Source organism: Coturnix japonica, chromosome 5 (genome assembly GCF_054131305.1).
Source record: "Coturnix japonica strain WE chromosome 5, WE-NBRP24, whole genome shotgun sequence".
NCBI lineage: Eukaryota > Metazoa > Chordata > Aves > Galliformes > Phasianidae > Coturnix > Coturnix japonica.
The window spans coordinates 34,137,501-34,156,904 of record NC_140667.1 but is presented as its reverse complement, the minus strand read 5'-3'; the positions used below and the strand labels follow the sequence as shown (position 1 = coordinate 34,156,904).

General features: G+C 36.5%; 1 protein-coding gene across 8 annotated transcripts in view; it reads right to left on the bottom strand.

Annotated features, from left to right (window-relative positions):
• Positions 1–19,404, bottom strand: part of NPAS3 (neuronal PAS domain protein 3) — a 575,240-nt gene that overhangs the window by 478,699 nt on the left and 77,137 nt on the right. For 4 of the 8 annotated variants that reach the window (XM_085549109.1, XM_085549108.1, XM_085549111.1 and 1 more), the window contains exon 2: positions 17,733–17,822. The exons of the other annotated variants lie outside the window; for them this stretch is intronic. In XM_085549109.1, the coding sequence (XP_085405235.1) occupies positions 17,733–17,822 (90 nt within the window). The remainder of the gene's footprint in view (positions 1–17,732; positions 17,823–19,404) is intronic. 8 annotated transcript variants of the gene reach the window in all.

The following is a 19,404-nucleotide window of genomic DNA, read 5'->3' as shown; positions in this document are numbered from 1 at the left end:
GAAAAGAGGAAAAGAGGAAAAGAGGAAAAGAGGAAAAGAGGAAAAGAGGGAAGGGAAGGGAAGGGAAGGGAAGATGATGATGCATTTATCAGGCCAGGTGAGTTTCATTAGCTAATCAGCTAATCTCAAGCATAATCAATGTTTATGTTTGAGAGAGATGCACATAAACCAACATGCATAAAAGCTGAAAGGGAGAAATCTGCGGGTTGGAAAAAAAATATTTGCGTTGCCATTCCCTAGAACAAGTAGATATTGAGCACCGATTTTGAACAGTGATCACAATTAAGACTGTTTCAGTGCATCTGACAGTAATGCAACATACAGTGCATTTATTCTCTAGTTCCAGGACCGCTTAAAATGGCTGTAGTCTGGTGGCAAAATTACAGGTAGGAAAGTTGAGGCAGTTAACCAGCTTGTAAGATCTAACTAGCAAAAAATCAACCAGGATTACCACCTCTTCCAGACTTACTGCTAACTAGTAGAACTAGTTCTTGTGTTCCACCACCTCCCACCCCCTGCCTCTATTGTGTCCTTGCCCACCTCCCACCCTCTTTTGCCAGGACTTCAACTTATTCATAAGAAGGATCATGCAGCATTTCTTTGAAATACCTTGTAAGTAACAACCATAGGAGCCAAACATAGCTAAACAGTTTTGGAAATGCATTTTAAAAACAGAGCTAGTCAAACAAGCACAAAAAAAGCCAACAAATGGTTTCTCCATTCTGTTGCACAATTATGCTTCCCTGATTGGGAGGAACCATTTGAGGTCCAGCATTCAAGCTCAGTCAGCATCTGATTTTCTGCAGAATTCCACCAAATATCCCAATTTGTGAATGCTCCAGCCATGATTCTACAATATTGGCATCTTTCTGCTAGGAAGTAGACTAGGACCATCATCTCATTTTATACAGGCCATCCAAGAGCCATCAGATAATAATGGCTTTTAGTTTCCACCCACCTGGGCTACATTCATACTGGTGACCTAAGGTGAAGGTCTCCACATCCCATTACTAAACCTTCAAGCCATTTAGTGTCCTTGTGTAGTCTTATATCTGCAGCATAAAGTGAAGAGACAGTAAAATCTGTCTATATTTGAGATCTGTTCTCAAGTTCATGGTCAGACAAAGCCTTTTGATACAAGACAATACAAAAAGCCTTGTGCGAGTAAAAAGTATAAAAATTAAAATACCATATTTTCACATAAAATATGAGATCATTTATACAAACCAAAAATTATCATTTGATTATAAGTCTTTGCATGGTTCTAATAAAAAGAATAACAGAATGGCATAGGAAAAAATAAAGCAGGAATCTGAAAAACCTTTAATAGCAATTCAAACAATATTAGCAGTACTATCAAGACATTACTGAGTGTTTTTAATAAATTAAAGCAAAGGTACGTGTAAATTACATATTCAGAATGTATTGCTACATTCAAATGTAGTGAATATAGTGCATTTTCTGTTAACTAATGCTGGTCTTTTTCACACGCAGTTTTAAATATTAGGAACTGTAAATTATCTTGCGTGTTAAATACGCCAACTGCTACAGAAGTGTTAATTAATGTATTATTAAAGCAGTTTTAGGAGAAGTGAGAAGACTTTTAAACACTGTGGGTTTTACTATGAGTAAATGCACAAACAATCAGTTTAAAAATTTACTAGAGAGAATCTTCTATTAAAAAAAAAAGAATACATATATATATTCCATATACAATTCTAGACTAAAAATACTTTCTTTGTAACATTCAGCCTTGAATTAATCAGATAAAGATGAAAGTGAAGAATTTTGCCAATAGTGATTTTACTAAACTCACTCGGTTATGCCTTTCAGCTTGCTATATTTTATATGAAGGATATCTTGTTAAAACAACTGTTGAAGGCAAGTCATGTCATATCAACCGCACTCCATACCCTATGGGAGCTCAAATGTTCCAAAGTTTATGTTAATATAATCCTGCTGTACAATTCAAGTAAGGAAAAATTAGCATTTTCTCAGTGACATGTAAGACTTCATATAAGTACCACATTATCTACATGTCTTCCAGAAATGAGGTAAAGCTACAGCAAGGATTATACTGAATCAATTTAGGAAGGTAAATATTGTTAACAAGCACCATAAAATAGCCTAGTAGATTATTTGAATCTCTATTTATCAACTAACAAGTAGGCTGCACTTCTCAGTGCAGCTTCCAACAATATATCTGTAGGACAGTAATATTCACTGGCTCAAGAGACCAATGCACTTCTCAACAAGGGGTTTGCTGCTTTCTAATAAAAGATTTACTATGCAATATGCTGTGTGCTTCCACCATCCTCTCTCAAAGTGGCTTTAAAGAAATGGATGTGGCTTCTTGCCTATCTAAATCTTTTAAACACGTTTTGCTCTGGCCATAAACACTAAGCACAGAAATCTTTACAGGAAGTATTCCAAAAGAGATACAAAGTATTGTTTGTTGTAGGATTTTGAACCTTTGAAGCAACACACTTTAAAATTGTTTAGAATTGTTGGGGAAAACAAACAACAAAAAAGGGAAAAAAAAAAAAAAAAAGGCAACAAAACAAGCCAAGAAGACAACAAGGGATCTGCAAGAGCTACTGCAGCTTATATGCTCTTTGCTGCTCTTCCTTGTGACATGCAAAACAAGCTGAAAATTTCCATGTTACTGGAAACAAAAAAGTACAGACAGAAATGGTCGTGTAAAATGCTTAAGAATCTTAGTCAGTTATGAGTCCCTGCCAAGAAAGTCTTATTTTGTTTATTATTTAGGCTAGCCCCCAAACCACTTTTTTTTCTTTTTCTTTTTTTTTTTTTTTTTTTTTTTAATTAAAGGGGGGGGAAAAAAAGCCAAACAACAAAAACTTGGCAGAGTCAATTCTCCTGTTTAACCAGGCTACTCAGCAGGCTGACACTCAGCTTTTAAACTGCATTTTTCAAAATATTTTCTCTGCACTGACAGAAGCTGCTATAAAAAATTTGTCTCAGTATCCAGCTGGTGATTGACGGCAGGGCCAGAGAGACTGCAGTAGGCTTAAGCAAGAGAAAAGAGCATTAGCTGTAGTACAGTGGTGAAGTGGTATGAGGTTTCAAGTATTAATAAGGAGAGATAAAAGCATGTTCCAAACGTAGTTCTGAGGCAGAAGAGTTAGGATGATGCAATAATCGGCATAACATTAAAATGAATGTCTGAACTGAAAAAAAAGACAAAAGCAAGAAAATGTTAAGATTCTATTCTCCTGTCCTACAATAGTTTAGTGGCAAAAGCAGCATATCCATCTTACAGATCTGGAAATTCTCTATATCTTTCTATTAGACAAACTGGGATTCAAATTTTGAAGCCACACATAAACTATGATTTCCCTATCTTTGTGTCCAAGATTCTACTTTTTAGATGAATTAAATATTCTATTTTTAAAAGATTATTTTTAATAGATTTATTCTATTTTTAAAAGATCAGATTCTAGCCTTTAACCAGACAATGTAGCTTTACCAAAATCCTGATATACCCTGACAAAAAATAGCTACGATCACTCAAGCACTAAGCAAAGGTAAGTTTAATGCTTAAGTCTGACTGGTAACAGCAAGTGGTAGTCCTGTAACATTTGAACATTTTTGCCATCTACAGAACACCTTCACTGCTTCAGGGAAGATAATTGCACTTCAGTGAGCTAATTTTTCATTATTCCTAAATAATTTTGTTTTAAACCAACAAAAAACAGAAGACATAAGGCAGAGTGGTCCTTTCACGACAACAAAAGTGTCATTTCAGCACTTTACTCAAGAGTTTCTCTGCCATATCTCTGTCCTGCTGAGATCCATAACTGATAACAGAGTTAGCAATTGCACAGCCAGAATAGTTAAGTTTCTCCACATGGGCCTTCTAGAAGAATGTGGAAAATTTTGTTGCTTTTTTTTCCCCCTGAAATGTTACAACTGCAGTTGGAACAAGTTCAGCATACCTGGCCAACCTGTAAAATCTAAATAAGCGAGCTGGTGCTTAACAGATCTTCCTGCTGATGCAAACCACCAGCCTTGGAAGACTCCATTCTGCCAGCTGTTATGTTTGGGTTTCATTATGTCTGTGAGCTATTAAGCCTAGTCTAGTTTTCATGAACTTTCCTCAGACTGGAGATAATCACTTTCACAACTGCTGTGGCACAGTTACTAGGCATGTGCTTTTTTAGTCACCAATTTTTATCCACATGAGACACCACTAGCTTTGCTCTCCAGTGCAAGAGGTCTCCAGTGGTCAAGAGTATAAGCCCCGCTAGCTCTAGCCCTTGGGGGACTTTGTGTTCACTCTCTGAAGTAATACTGAAGGAAAAAAAGATTTATTTCAATGGGTTCCCAAAACAAGTACAGTTTCAATTCTCTAGCATGCAAAGCTATAGCCAATCCAGATGTCTGGTTTTCTCATCTTGCTTGAGCTTCAAGAAGTGCCCTTTTTGAGGATCACAGAGCTCTCCCTTGTGCATGCACCTTCTTCCCCTTATCACTGCAACAGTCAACCCTCCACCTGTTGTACTCTTCAGCCTCATTCCTTCTGCCTGAGCTGAGTTACACCTAATCGGGACCCAATTCCCATTCATTGCACAGGATTCATTTGTTTCAACAAGCCTGTAATCCATTCTTCCCTCCCATGTCCATTCTGAGTACTTCTGATACAACAGTCTTGAAGACAGAGAGATATACTGTGCTCTTTTTTTCCCCCCACAGTTCTGAGCATTCTTCTTGTTCTAAATCCAAGAGGAACTATTCATCTTTCCTTTTATATGTGCTTGTGTCTCCTTGAGTATGAATGCACATCACTGTGACAACCAAACTCTACCTATCTGCAGATGAAATTAGATAGCTATGGCAAACTAAAAGTCAGGTAATTGTCCTCCACCACTCATACCCACACGTTAAATAACCAGGTCTTTATACAGAATTGCAAATAGTCAACTTCCTTTCATCAAAAACATTCTTTGATCCATATTGAAAGTACAGGTCTGACCTAAATTTTCATCTGCTTAACTAAAGGGGTTATTTACTACCATATAATAAACATTGTAATATCAATATTTATATTTTAACTAGTATTTTTGAATCCCTTGCTTTTGAGACCACAAATGAATTATGCAGTATAGTACTGCATTTACCTCCCTGGTTCATTATATTTACCTATTTTTCCCTTGCAGACATTGCCTGCAGAGCCATTTGGAATGCATACTGTGGTCTTCTAAGTACAGGCCTCAAGCCAGGGAAAAAGAGGTATATAGTGGGAGGTAACAGGCACATTAAAAGCAGTATCAGACACTAATCTACGCAAGTGCTACCAAAAGCTCTGCAATGTGCTGCAGTTGCAAGGAACATAATCTCCAGCCCCAGGAATTTGGGTAAGCAACGAGTGCAACTGGCAGCAGAGGAAGCTGTTGGGATAAGACATGACTAAACAGGAACATGGTTCAGCAGTAGGGAGACTTTCAATATAAAAACTGAAGTATTAAGAGGGAAAAAACAGTAATTTCCTGTTTAAAGGAAATATCCTGCACTTAGTGTAAAATGCAATTATTTTCTGTTTTCGATGTCATCTCACTGCCTCCATGCAATATACTGCACCCATATCGACTTGAATTATGTTTTTCATTCTAATGCAGATGTAAAATTTTGCTTAAACACAACAATAATTGACTGATGTTTGCACACATAGGATTGTGGGTTGTTTTTTGTTTGTTTGTTTGTTTTTTAAATAAAAAATGTCCACACAAAAATCAAAGATTGAGAAGCCACAAACATGGTATTGGGTGTACAAGTATGAGGAGTAGATGATCAACTTTAAGCAATTATTTATTTACTTTATGGGTTGTTTTTTGTGTTGGTTTTTTTTTTTTTGTTTTTTTTTTTGTTTTGTTTTGTATTTTTGACAAATTGCCCTTAGATAAGCACATGGAAGAAGATAACACAATATACAAATGTTAATCCAGCAGGAGTTGCATCCCAACATGAATTTTAATACATTTCCCAAAATCACCGCTTATAAAATATGCATGTGTAAACAGATGAGCCTTTTATAATGTCTTCAGAGAAAACACACCTCGAACATGCAGAGAAACAACTCTTAGCTCAGAGGAGCCCTACTTCCCCATTCCAGGGAATGACCACAAATTTAGGAGTGTTAGCATAAAACACTAATTTCAAGCCTCCTAACAACACATATATCATGAGTGTTCACAGACAGGAGTTAACTACATAAGAACTGTGGTGAAGGAGGAAACCTTCCACTTAAAACCTTGAGCATACTGCTGCCATGACACTAAGACTTGTATTTAAGATGCTTGCAAGAGCCATATGGGCAGTACAAACTATCTACTAAAATAATGCTTGGGTGAAGAGGCTCAGAGAAGGACTCTGCCTCCTTAAACTGCTGCTGAGAAAAGGAGCACTTATCCTCACATAAAAGGCAGTGCATGAAGGGTTCAGCCAATTCCCGTATAAAATGACCTAAACATCTGTGAAACACAACATTTATTCATCTTTATGAATTCTTCAGAGTTCCAGATAAGAGTCTCCCTCAATTTAAGGGAAAAAAGCTACTCCTAGTTTTCACCTCAAAATAAATGGTAACTGGAGCTAATGAGGAAACAGAATAAAAAGGAGCAGTTCGCTGCTCTGGCCAACACTGCTTGGGGTATCTTAACACTTATGAAGGGGGCATTGCTACAAGAATACGAAGTATCTTACCAAAAGAAAATACATTTGGCCCATACAGAAGTCAGAAACGTGCATGTAATTGCTGGTATTCTGAAATGTATTTTGTTCCAATTGGTGACAATGTCAATATTTAGATTTCAGTTTAACCTTTAAGTGATAACCTAGGCCTGCACTAGCTGAATTGCTCTTCTGACACCTCACAAAAGTTCTGTTTATAACTTGCCAGTAAACTTGGGAAGGAGGTGGGAGGAAAGATAAAGTAACAATGAAAAAGCTATCTAATGAGGCTGCCTTGACCTGTTTCTTAACAGATTTTGCCTGTTACAGAGTACTGTGCTCCTGGAAGATATGAACCTACCATCTGTGAATTTTACAGCCATTCAGTAGTACTATTTTATGGATAATTATCTGATGCTATGCCTTTCTGGTAATTTCAATACCACAGTTACTACTGATGTTGATGCATGGTTTGGATACATGCCTGATGCTCCCCAGGGTGATATGAATCAGAACTGCCTCTGTCTGGCTTGATGGGTCCAGCATGTAACATAGCCATCATCAGTAAACAAGCAGAAACGCAGTGATTCTAAAAGCATGCTGCTATCACTGGAAGTAAGAAAGACTCCTGCTATAATAACCATAAAATGCTTTCTTAGTAAGAAAATCTAAAGCAAGATCTCAAAGCAAGCATTGTTCCTGACTAGGATACTGTCAGTACATTTTACAGTCCAATTTTGTTGAGAGATTTTTGAAGGAGTTAGAGGTTTTTTGGTTTGTTTGTTTGGAAAAATTTTGTGTACATCATTAGATATCAATGGAAAGTTGCTCAACTACATGGGATTTAGCATGAATAGCATTGCCATAGTAAGTCAGGTATATCACAGCATATGGAGTATCCTATGAAGACTGAAATTGAAATATGCCAGAAGATAAGGTTTCTCACCCTTAATGCAAGTCTTCAGCAAGAAAGTTTTAAATGCCTGTATATTATTGGGGGGGGGGGGAAAGAATAGGGATGATTTTTAAATAAACTACAGCTCAACTTGTTTATCCCAATGATTACTCATGAAGAAGTTGTAGAACAACTACTGTCCCTTCAAATTCTACAAAATGAATCTTATTTAGTTGAGATTTGAAGTCAAAATGAACAGTATTGATAAATTCAGCAGCCCAGGAGCTCCACAAAGACATGCAGAGGGCCTGGCTGCAAGTCAGCTGCGGAGGAGCCACACTGTAGTGTCACAGCCAGCTATGGACAGGTACATGAAATTAATTCATTCAACTGCTGCTCAGTTCCCTGCAGTCCATTTAACTGACTTCTGTGTAGAGGTAAGGGAATTTCACCTTTCATATAAATGCAGCTGGAAAGATTTTACACACAAATTATTCCCAGTTTACCACACATGCTCTAACTAGTGCGGTCTGATTAAATGGTACATGATACAGCATCTCAGACTACTCTGCGTCACAGTCTGCAATCTCAAATATGGCACAGACCCAACTTCAGTTACAAAACTGTAAGAGAAAGTCCAATGCAATTACAACAGGAAAAGGTGTCTTCTTTTGTGAGCCTCCTGTCACTCAACAAACAGAAGGCTTTGAAATGAGACAGATTGCGTGTCCCCCCTTCTTGTTGATCAGATTTTTTGCTTGGTATTTCTGAGAAATTTATTTCCTACTTTCCATAAATAAATGGCAAATCTCAATCATTATTTTTGATTATTTAATTAATTATCTTTGATTACAGCTTTGCAATATTTTTTTTCTTGTGGTTTGTTAGCTGGTTGTGGTTTTTGTTTGTTTGTTTTGTTGGGGTTTTTTTTGGGGGGGGCGGGGGGGCAGGGCGGGGGAGAGGTTGACATTACAAGATTGGCTTTATGCCTGAAAATGATTAAAATTACAATTTTTTTCCCTTTCTATTCTACTTGCATTACACAGAAATATGCTTTCCACTTACATTATCTAATACTCTAATATCACAGTATTTTCTTTGTTTTCAAAATGGTGTATGCATTTGTGTATGCATATTTCAGTGCATTTGAACATGGAACTTCAAGTTAAAACATCTAATAATATATAGAGAATGAATCAAAGAATGGTTTGGGTTGGAAGGGATCTTTAAGATCATCCAGTTCCAACCCCTCTGCTAAAGGCATCTCCCTCTAGACCAGGTTGCTCAAAGCCCAGCATGGCCTCAAACACTTTCAGGGACGGAGCAACCACAACCACGCTGCACAACTAGATCCAGTGTCTCACCACCCTCACAGAAAAGAATTTCTTCCTGATATCTAGTCTAAACCTACCGCCTTCCAGTTTAAAACCATTTCCCCTTGACCTGTAGTTACGTGCCCTTCTAATAAGTCCCTCCCCAGCTTTCCTGTAGTCCCCCTTCAGGTACAGGAAGACCACTATAAGGCCTGTTCAGAGCCTTCCCTTTCCTAGGCTCAAGAGCCCCAGCTCTGTCCTCATTGGGAAGGTATTCAGACCTCTGATCATCTTTGTGGCACTCCTCTGGACCCGCTCCTACAACACCATGTCCTTTTTGCATTAGGGGCTCCAGAACTGGAGCAAAAACAGACAGAAGCTTTACAAAATTTAATACAAGCTGTGTATTCTGTAAATCACCTTGAAGCAATGAAAATTTTTCTAAATTTTTGTGTGTTTTCACTGGAGCATTATTTCTCTTATAGTAGAAATAAATTAGCCTAAGTAAAATATCTCCATCCATACTCAATTTAAAGAAAAGGAGTTTTAGCAATAAGTCAGTAGTTTTTCCCATAGGTAAGTCCAAAGCTTAGTTATGTTGCTGCATCTGAATTTGAAATATGATTTGCATCACTTTCACAGTCCTATGGCTGCGTGGGAGAATAAATAAGTGACTAAACAACTTAAACATTACACAAAGGAAAGTGTTAAAGAGATCTAAATTACCAATTTCATTTTGCTACTGTTGTTAAGAAATGAGTGCACAATTTTGAAGTTTGCTCAATGAAAAACTTTTTGGGAGGTGGGGAAAGGAAAATTTGAAGAATGAGGGACAAAACATTAACCAAAAGATACATTTCCAGTAAACTCTGAGCCTATGTTACAATAAATCATTATGCTAGATGATTTCGTTGTTTAAACTTCTGGTTGTCAGAGAAGCAGGTCTAGTTGTAAATAAAAGCGCCGCTTGGAAATGAATTAAAAGTAGTTTGTTTAGGAAGAAATCTAACATGAAATGTTCCCGGTTTTCTAGAAACTTTGCACTTCTTTTTGGACACACATTCACTTAATTTGCTAACCATTCACAAATAATCTATTTTTGGAAATAAAACTAGATTTACTATTAGCTGTCACTACAGACATGCAGATTTTCAAGGGATTTTTTTTTTTTTCTGTTTTTCAACAGCACTGCTATGCAAAACAAGCCTTATGTTTCTTTAAAGAAAGGACACTGTCACATCGTACTCCTGAATGTAATGTATGTGCTCATGACTCACAACCCCTGTTTTGTTGCAGCTCATCAGTGCCAGCAGCCCTAATGTGCTCCCAGCCATTATGACCAGCAGCTCTGAAATATGAATTAGACCTACCCCAAGTATTCCACGCAGGGAAACAGCTCCTTGAGCCCTTAATTCCCTGCAGAGTACCCTGCACAGAATAAATCAATGATGTGGAAGAAAACAAAATCCTTCCCAGTAAAATTTGCAGATGACACAAAAGATAATAAAATGGTAACTACCGAGGAGCTGTCAGCTCTACAGATTGCATGGCAGCCTGGTCTCACCTGAATAAAATGTGTTTTAACACAGTAGAATGCAAAGCTGTCTGTCTAGTAACTAAGAACACAGATTCCAGATAAAGGCAAAATAATAACACAGAAAGGGGCACGTGGATGATGGTGAGTAACAAAATTAGTATTAGCCTACAGTGTAAAGTCCTGGCTAGGTCAGTATAAGCAAACCTTTGATGTACACAGGAGGAAGTACTGAGCAGCAACAGGAAAGTCTTGTATAAATCTCCACTCATGCAAGAGACTGAGAATCTTTGTTTCAAACAGCAGGCAGCAAGACAGCACTGGTTTGTATCTGTGATCCTTGAGCTTTACCAGAGGAACATCTAATACATGATACCACTACTCAAACCAGAAAGACTGCAAACAGCAACAAGAGGTGTTCACATTCTGGAGAAATTGCCTCGCTAAAAACAAGAGTGGAAATCCTCTGTCAAAGACAGGGATAAAGGTCAACTTCTTACTCTCTAGGGAGAACTGAGGAATGTCATGAGTATTAAAGGATTCTTAAACTTACTACTGCCAGATTTGGTGAAAATTCAACATAAAATAAAGTAGCAACACATAACAGAAATGATAACTAACAGTAAATATGTTTCATCTAAGAAAAGTAGCATTTTTGTTTACCATAGTTCTTATAATCAGCATTTTCCTTCTAATAAAAAAAGGTTGCAGGTTTGTCTTTCTATTTTATATTGCTCTTTCAAATCAAAAACTGGTACACTGCCTGCCTTTCAAAAGCATTCTTAAAATGCTCCATGATACCTTTGTTACTGCAACCCATGACTTTTACATGAGTACATGAGCTTTAAGGCAGATATTTGGCTTCTTATGTTTGGGGGGGGGGGGGGTAAATACTGGTTTTGTTGTTGTTGTTATGCATTCATTCAACAACTGAACAAATGAAACAGACTTATCTTGCAGACTGCTTTCCCACATGGTATTTGAGAAATACTAGGTATCAGTGTTTCTTTATTTGTGCAAAGCAATAAGGTACTGAAAGAGCATGGAAAATTCAAGCGTTGCTGAATGTAAAGAATAATTCAGTCACTGATAATTTGAATTGATCTTTCAATTTCTGAAAATGGTAGCATGACGCAAAAGAAAAAAAAAAATCACTAAGACTTTCATATCTGAAATAAAAATGAAATGCATAAACAACTTCTACAGACTATATAAAAATATGTATTAATAGGGAATTCAAAGAGTGTCATGGGACCTGGACACCCAAAAATTTAAACTGCATGCAAGATAGCAAAAGGTAATTGCCTAATTGGTCAGTTGACCAATACTAAATTCACTTCAGAATTTAACCAAGAATAGATATTACAATTAGACACTGCAAAGCTTAAATGAATCTTCAAAATTTGTATTGAACTATAAACCAAATGGGATCTTGTTAAACTGAATAATGTGACCCTTTATTATTCATTGGAAGAAAATTTTTAGGTAACACTTATACATATTATCTATTCACTATTCAGGGTACATTCCATTAATCTCAGAGTAAAATTTAAAACCAGTACAACATCTATGCCATAATAGAAATACAAGTATGATAACATTTCTATTATTGAAAAATTATATTTTTGAGTGCTGTTCTCTTAAATGTTCCAATCAGCCAAGGATTAGATATTCAACTTAATGCTAGCCAGTGATCATTAATCACTTCAAAGTGGCACAGCTAATTTCATTTCTTACCCAGAGAAAGCTCACTCTCACATCTTAGATGCAAGATGATGCTGGCTCACTGTTCATTGTTTTAAATTCAGTTTAAGACTCCTGTTTTTAGCATGCAAAAGATATCTAGAAAGTTCAGCACAGATAATATGCAGATATGCATATTTTTGAGATATGCTTTGAGAGCAGAAACAGGTAATGGTAACAGGGAGAAAGATCTCCTAAGGAGAGTCTCACTCAGAGGCTACAAGAATCAGATTTATATTAATAGGCTTGTTACCTGTGGCTTATTTGACAGATACTCATAAATAGTGAATTGGGTTATTAGCTTTCAAACAAATATAGTGTTAGGTCAAATTTATGGCCAGGAAATATGTAGACATTTTTTCAAATATAGCCATCAAATTCAGATTGCAAGGGAAAAAATTAAGATATGAAATGAGGAAACATTATCTTCTCCCTTTTACAAAGGCAGATGAAATGAAAAAGCAAATTTTTCAGAATGAGTACGAAGATTGTCCCCTACACCAATTCCTTGCTAGATTAACCCCTATACATGGCAAGCTGAAGGGGAAGAAGCTCGTATACCCTAAGGCCCTACAGCATTAGCTTGAATGACAGTCTTTTTCACTCATATGCTGCTTTTCTTTTTTCCTGCAGCTAAAAGAATTGTTTCAAACTATCCCAATCCATCCAACATCATATAAACAAGGATAATGAAAAGTTTCATGCCTGAGTCAATTTATGTGCAACACTACCTCTAAGGAATAGAAAGACATAAAAAGGTGGCAATCTCTCAGCCCTTCTCAACTTCTCTGCACCACCCTAATCATCAAACCAGCAAGACCAGCTGCAGAGGAGCCGGCAGGGGGTTTTAAGCCCACTCCCACAAAGTTGTAGTTCCCCATTCAGAACTATTAGCTCTCCCCTGCTTTGTCTGCTCTAACCACACTAAGAGTGTGATGAGCACTGTAGACCACCTCAACAACCCAAAGAAATCCTTTAATCTTTCCTCACAAGAAACCCTGGGAGAGTTATTTGGTCTATTATATCCTCTTGTGATGTGTAAGCAGGGCCATGAGATTCCCCATATACGCAAAGCAATTGTTTTTGTTTTGTCCATTTAATAAATAACCTTAATTTAAACCTTAGAGACAGACAAAAAATGGTTTCACTTTCTGCATCCTTCTCTTATTTGTACAAATATTTATATTTTTTGAGCTACCACACATTCTAGGGGGAGCTTATTTTAGTCTGGTAAGTCTGGATGTTCTGAGCATTCACGGGCTCAGTATGGTAATGTGCATATGACCAGCTACACCTTCCAGGACAAACTGCTCCACATCTTACACTGAAATCAATAAGCCTTCTGTTCTATGATCATCGCAGAAAAATGAAAGGAAAAAGAGCTAATAAAGCCATAGCTGTATTTCTGGGACTTAAGTGAGTGAGGTGTTTTCCTTGCATATTTATTCCATGCTCTTGATTTCAGAAGAAATACTTCACTGCAGAACTCTTTCCTGTTCTCTATACTCCACCTGAAAACAGACATGACACTTATGTCCGCTTAATGTGGACAGGAAGAAATGAAGAAATTATTCATCCACCCTTGCTTTGGAGACAGCACACAGATTTCCCCTTCACAATCCAGATGCTACTGTGAAGAACCACTTTATGAAAGGAATAACTTCTAGAAGAAGAAATAACTGAGATATCCTCTGCTTGTACACAACCAGGACTCCCAGCAGACAGGCAAGAAAAAAAAAAAAACACACTTTTCTTGACAAGCCATTATTCCTTGTAATTCAGCAACAAATATAACAGGAGCACGTGCAGGGAGCTGTGCCATCTCTGGAGATCTTCTACACAGGCTTTGTTCACTATTTGACACTCCATAAAGGTGAACAAGGGTGCAAAACATAGGTGTCTGAGCAAACAAAAGAAAGAATTTTCAACCTGGACAAGTGGGAAAAGCCTTGGCAGCTTGCTTATAGTGAACTAGAAGTGAGAAGAAAATATTTCTTTTTACTGTCAGTTTTGTTTGACACCACAAAAGAAGTCTTGAAATTCTTGGCTACAGAGATGGGGACAGGGAGGGGAAAAAAGTGTTCAGGAGGTGATGGTCAGTCAAACTCCAGGTCAGTAACTGACAGGCCTCTGATTTTACTGCCATAGCTCAAGACATACAATCTGCTTCAAAAAGCACAACAGTAAAATCTTTTTAGAACAATTATGTTGTGTTGCTCGTTACCGCTACCAAAAGCAGAAACAAACTGTAATTGTTTCCAAGCTTTAGATCTTTTCTTTTAAAAGCATATTTCATGTTCAGCAAGAACAAATAACATAGACCCATGGCAACTGAGGTAATTGACAGTGGGGGTAACAGTGTTCCAGGTGGGATATCTAGTGGCATAAGACTTGATTGTAAGTGGATCATACGCAGTTTAGAGTGATTTCTATTAAAAATTTTAATATATATAAAACAGACAAAATATTATAAATTGTCCCGACTCCTTTCTTTGGCCTGACTCCTTTTTTTTTCTTTTTTTTTTTTTTTCTTCTGTTTTCTTTTCTTTTTTTTTTTTTTCTTTTTTTTTTAAGAGAATTAAAAGGCTTTGACTTAACATCTTAATTTGGAAGGGACCCTCCAAAGACCATCAAGCCTAATTCTACATTTCACCAAATGTTTTCTGAAAAAATATTTGAGGTAGAAGGTCAGGGCATAATCCTGCCAGATTATAATTGAAATGATAAGCATATCTCAATTGTAGCTATAAAGAAAATATCTTTAAATAGTAGATAGTTGAGCACAAATCCAGAGCGAGGGGAAAAGCATTACGCTAACAGCCATTTTCAATGGAATTGGGGAAAAAAGAAACGTCAAGGAAAAAAAAGAACCTCGATCATAGACAATAAAAATAAATAAATAAAAAGTCCAGCTACTTAAAAACAAAACAAGCTTCTAGCAATTAGATATTCTCAGAACATGCAAAGTGCACAGATTCAAGTCTAGTAAATGGTCATAACAAGAGCATCTCAATTATGAAAAATGAAGATTAACTCAACTCCAAAAAAGTCTAGAGCATAAAAAGGACATTCAAATCATTATGAAGGATCACAAACTACCAGTTACTGCAGGTATGAATACACTTCCATCAGGTATGCGATAAAAGTTCCTAAATCTGGTGTGGACAGAAATGGAGCACTAAATGACACTGAACCCAGCTGCTACCCGAGCCAACAGCCAGATATCCTAGTGGGACTTGCACACCACAAAGCCTTCTGCTGTTTTGCAGAACCTCCCACCATTAGGTGCAACTAGTCTGAAGCTATCATTATCAGCTACCAAAGTTGCAGTCCCTTCTCCAGCAGTGTAGTTCATGTGTATATTACTTCACACACAGTCAACTGTTAGCAAGAGTTCATCCAGAAGTTTAAGCTTCAAAAATGCCACTAATACAGCTTGATTTTGTTGTGGTTTTAACTTAGTAAGAATTTTTAACAACTTGTTAAACTCATATCGTTGAAAATATATCACCATGGGAAAAAGTACCAAAAACATCCACTGGGAGGAAGATAGAAAGAACGCCTCAGAGAACTTAAATAGCACTGAAGTACCACCAAGGGAACATTTCACTAATCAAAACAACCACTCTCTGCTGGAGAAAGATAGGCATTATTTTTCAGAACCAATCTGTTTCCTACAAGTGAACTTGGCAATAATATTTGACCCAGTTCATCACATAAGCGATTTCAGGTAATGACGATACAGATGTCAATTATAACACCGCTTCATCACCTGTCTGATTTTTGGCCTTTCTTCTTGGCCAAATTTGCCTGTACAACTGTGCACCTATTTGCAAGTGAACTTTTACCACCTTATTTTTGGTCAATACTGCCAGCTGTTTTCACTATTCTGATTATTAAGTCTATTTAATTTCAAACATTAAGATAAACAGCATCACTGTATTTAGAGCTCATATAAAACTGCCAATTTTCTCTTAGTTTTACTAACTTTCAAAATCTTGAAGTTACTGTAAAAACTGAGATAGAACACAACAAATATGCTTTAAACATTTAAACAAAGGAATATATTTTCATGTTTAGTGATGTTACAAGAGAATTAGAGCCACAAAAGTTCTATGCTGACACTTGCAATCACACTAGATCTAAAATGTTTAAATCAGCCTGTATGCTGATTACTGGCAGAGTGAGACGGGAAAATCAACAAAAAGTAGAAGAAATCCTTATAAATCAATGCAAATCATAAATAAGACCTCAGATCAAATGTAGCTATTCTCAGGGTTGTTGTTTTCTTTTTTTTTTTTCTTCTACTTTTTTTTTTTTTCCTACTATTTAACACCAGTTAAATTAATGCTATAAGTATATTGATAAATCTAGATTTCTCTTTTCTTTTTAGTTATCTAAACCAAAATGATACTTTTCATCTACTCAAAACTAAGTTATTTTTTATACGATGGTAGCTATTGCTTAAAAACATATTAAAAAAAAAAAAATCACAAAAAAGCACAAGGAACAAGTTATGGAATAAGAAGAACGGATGAAAGAATATGACCCAAAAAAATAATGATGAACATGCCAGCCTTGCCCAAGAAACATTTTGGTCCAGCATAAGTAAAAATGATGTTTAAAAGCCAAAGATTTTTTCTTTTCTTTGAAAATGACTGTTATAAATGAGACAGCAACAATGCTGATACAGAAAATAAGAATAAAGTTGGAGTATGAAAAATAAAGGCTAAGTGACAGAAAGCAGTTTGAAAATCCAGCAAAACTGCAGAAAGATCATAACGCCTTTGCAATATATTAACACAAAATCATCTATAATATACCTGTCAAATATATACCTTTGAATTCTATTTAAAACTGCATTATTAAATCCTTACCACAGTAAAATAGAAATTTAACTGATAGATTGCAGCAGTAACAGAAGTTAACCACGTTACAGTTGCATGCCCACAGCAGCAGCACTTTTGTCAGAAGCACTGGTAAGAACCTTCAGTTGCACACAAAAGCAGGCTCTGTTAGGGCAATGGACAAAGGCAAATGACTGCAAAGCAAGAGGACTCAACTTCAATTTAACTGTCCTGTAAGGTACATACTAATTAGCTGCAAAGCTAAGAAATCCTAGCTAGCATGTTAAGTCTGCTACATGACAGTATAATTTGACTTCTTAAAGGATTATGCAAATTACAGCTCATCATTCCATTACACGACTGAAAAAAAGTGACAGCTAATTTATACATAACACACCTTTCAAATCCCTAAGATGTGAACCACCTGTGCAATACATTTTGCCTAGATTTTCTAATGTATACATTTTTGTTTATTGCACTGTACAAAAGCATACCTAAGAGATTTAGCAAAGTCATAGGGTCTTTTATTTGCTTTTTAGCTTTTAGAACACAATCCCAAAGAATTAAGCAACATACTTCTGTCCCTGCTTTAGAGAGTTTACATGTAAGCAGAGGTATAAGGTTTCAACATGTGTAATTTGTGAATAGCGGGAGAGCACGAGCACTAAATGCACGAGCTAGAGGCAAGACTCACACAGATTTCAACATACTTCTGGTAGGTAGATTCACAGTAGATTCCGTCATATCTGTAGATTTTCCTACATTCTGATTGGTTGGGCAGAGGATGCTGGACAGTTATTCTGTAGAGGCATCAAAAACAGATAGACATGACTAGAGATTCTCTACAGGTAACTGTAATGCAGCACAATCAGTATGTTGAAATTGATTTATATATATATATTTATATTTAAACACCTTTCTGATCTCTTTAAATCAACTGCCTTGTGCACATAACATCCAGAGGTTCCACTTTTAGAAATTTGCACTGAGAATAAACTAAACTTCAGTTCTCCACAAAAGTAGTACCTTTTCCCCCCCCCATCAAATAAAAGTGGTATTTTATGAACCAAACTGATACTTCACATAGTCTGTGTAAAATATAAGATTATAATTATAAAATTGATTATTTATTATTTACTATTACAGTACATCCTCAGGCAAGACATACATTTATATCAGCTGGGAGTTTATCCAGACAAAGACCAAATAACCCTCCAATTTAAAATGTCAACAGCAATTCACACATTTGCAGAGTATGAGGATGTTGTGGCATTATGAGGACTGTGACTGAAGGTGCTCAGCACCATCTGAATAATGCCATATGTTCTTGGATCAACTGAAAAAAAATGGAAGTGATTGGCAGCAATCAGGAGGTGCGCAGCATCTTGTAAAATAAGTCCCTAAAAGATTTGTCAATCATTCTATTATTTATCCCTCCTCAGCTCCCTCTTAGTAGAAAATATAATTTGGCAATAAAAATTCAATGTTATTTCTAAAACATACTTGGGAATCACACACAAAACAGTACACATCAATTTCCTTTTGTTTTTTGTTGGTTTTTTTTTTGTTGTTCTCCCCCCTCCCTTCTTCTCTGGGATATAAACATGTTTTAGATGCTTAATTTTAACTCTTGCAAATTAATACATTTGTCTCTCTTAATATAACACTAGCTAGGCAAGATAGGGCATAAAATTGCGAAGCTTACATGTTTTTCAAATGTTGAATTTTAGAATGTGAAAAAAAAATATTTTGAATAAATATTCTTGTCAGTACAGATTTGCTTTTATAACTAACAAGTCTACATTACTCTAAACTAGTCTTGTTTTTTAAAGTCGTGTGTTTTAACAGTAATTTTATTAAGGATATATGAAGAGAAAAAAAAAAGTATAATAATCCATCAAGGATCTTTGCAATAAAGTGGGAAATAATTTAGCTTGGAAACTGAGGGCTATCCATGATAAACTTGCATGAACGCAGAGCTGCAAGAGCACACCACTTAATATCTCTACAGTCCTAGTCCCCTGGGTTCTGACTGAACATCAGTTACAGACTGTGCATGAGCACTCCTCAGCACTGGTTTTGGTACATGTGCTTGATTTCCTCTCTCAGGGATCTTCCATGCAGAAGGGAGGAGACAGCAATGTGGAGAAGATATGGCCAAAAACTTCTACAGATCATGGGGTATAGCTGAATTCTCCCATAAAGACATCGCCAGGGAATTACTTTGATAGACAGGGCCTTTAAATGAGATGCCTTAGTGCATACCACAGTGCATGAGGAAAGTTGAGCATCCTAAAATGGGACTGACAATACAAGCACTATCTGTAAGAAGCTGTAAAAGCTAGAGAAAAAGAAATACAAACACCTCACTTCAGGTCATCC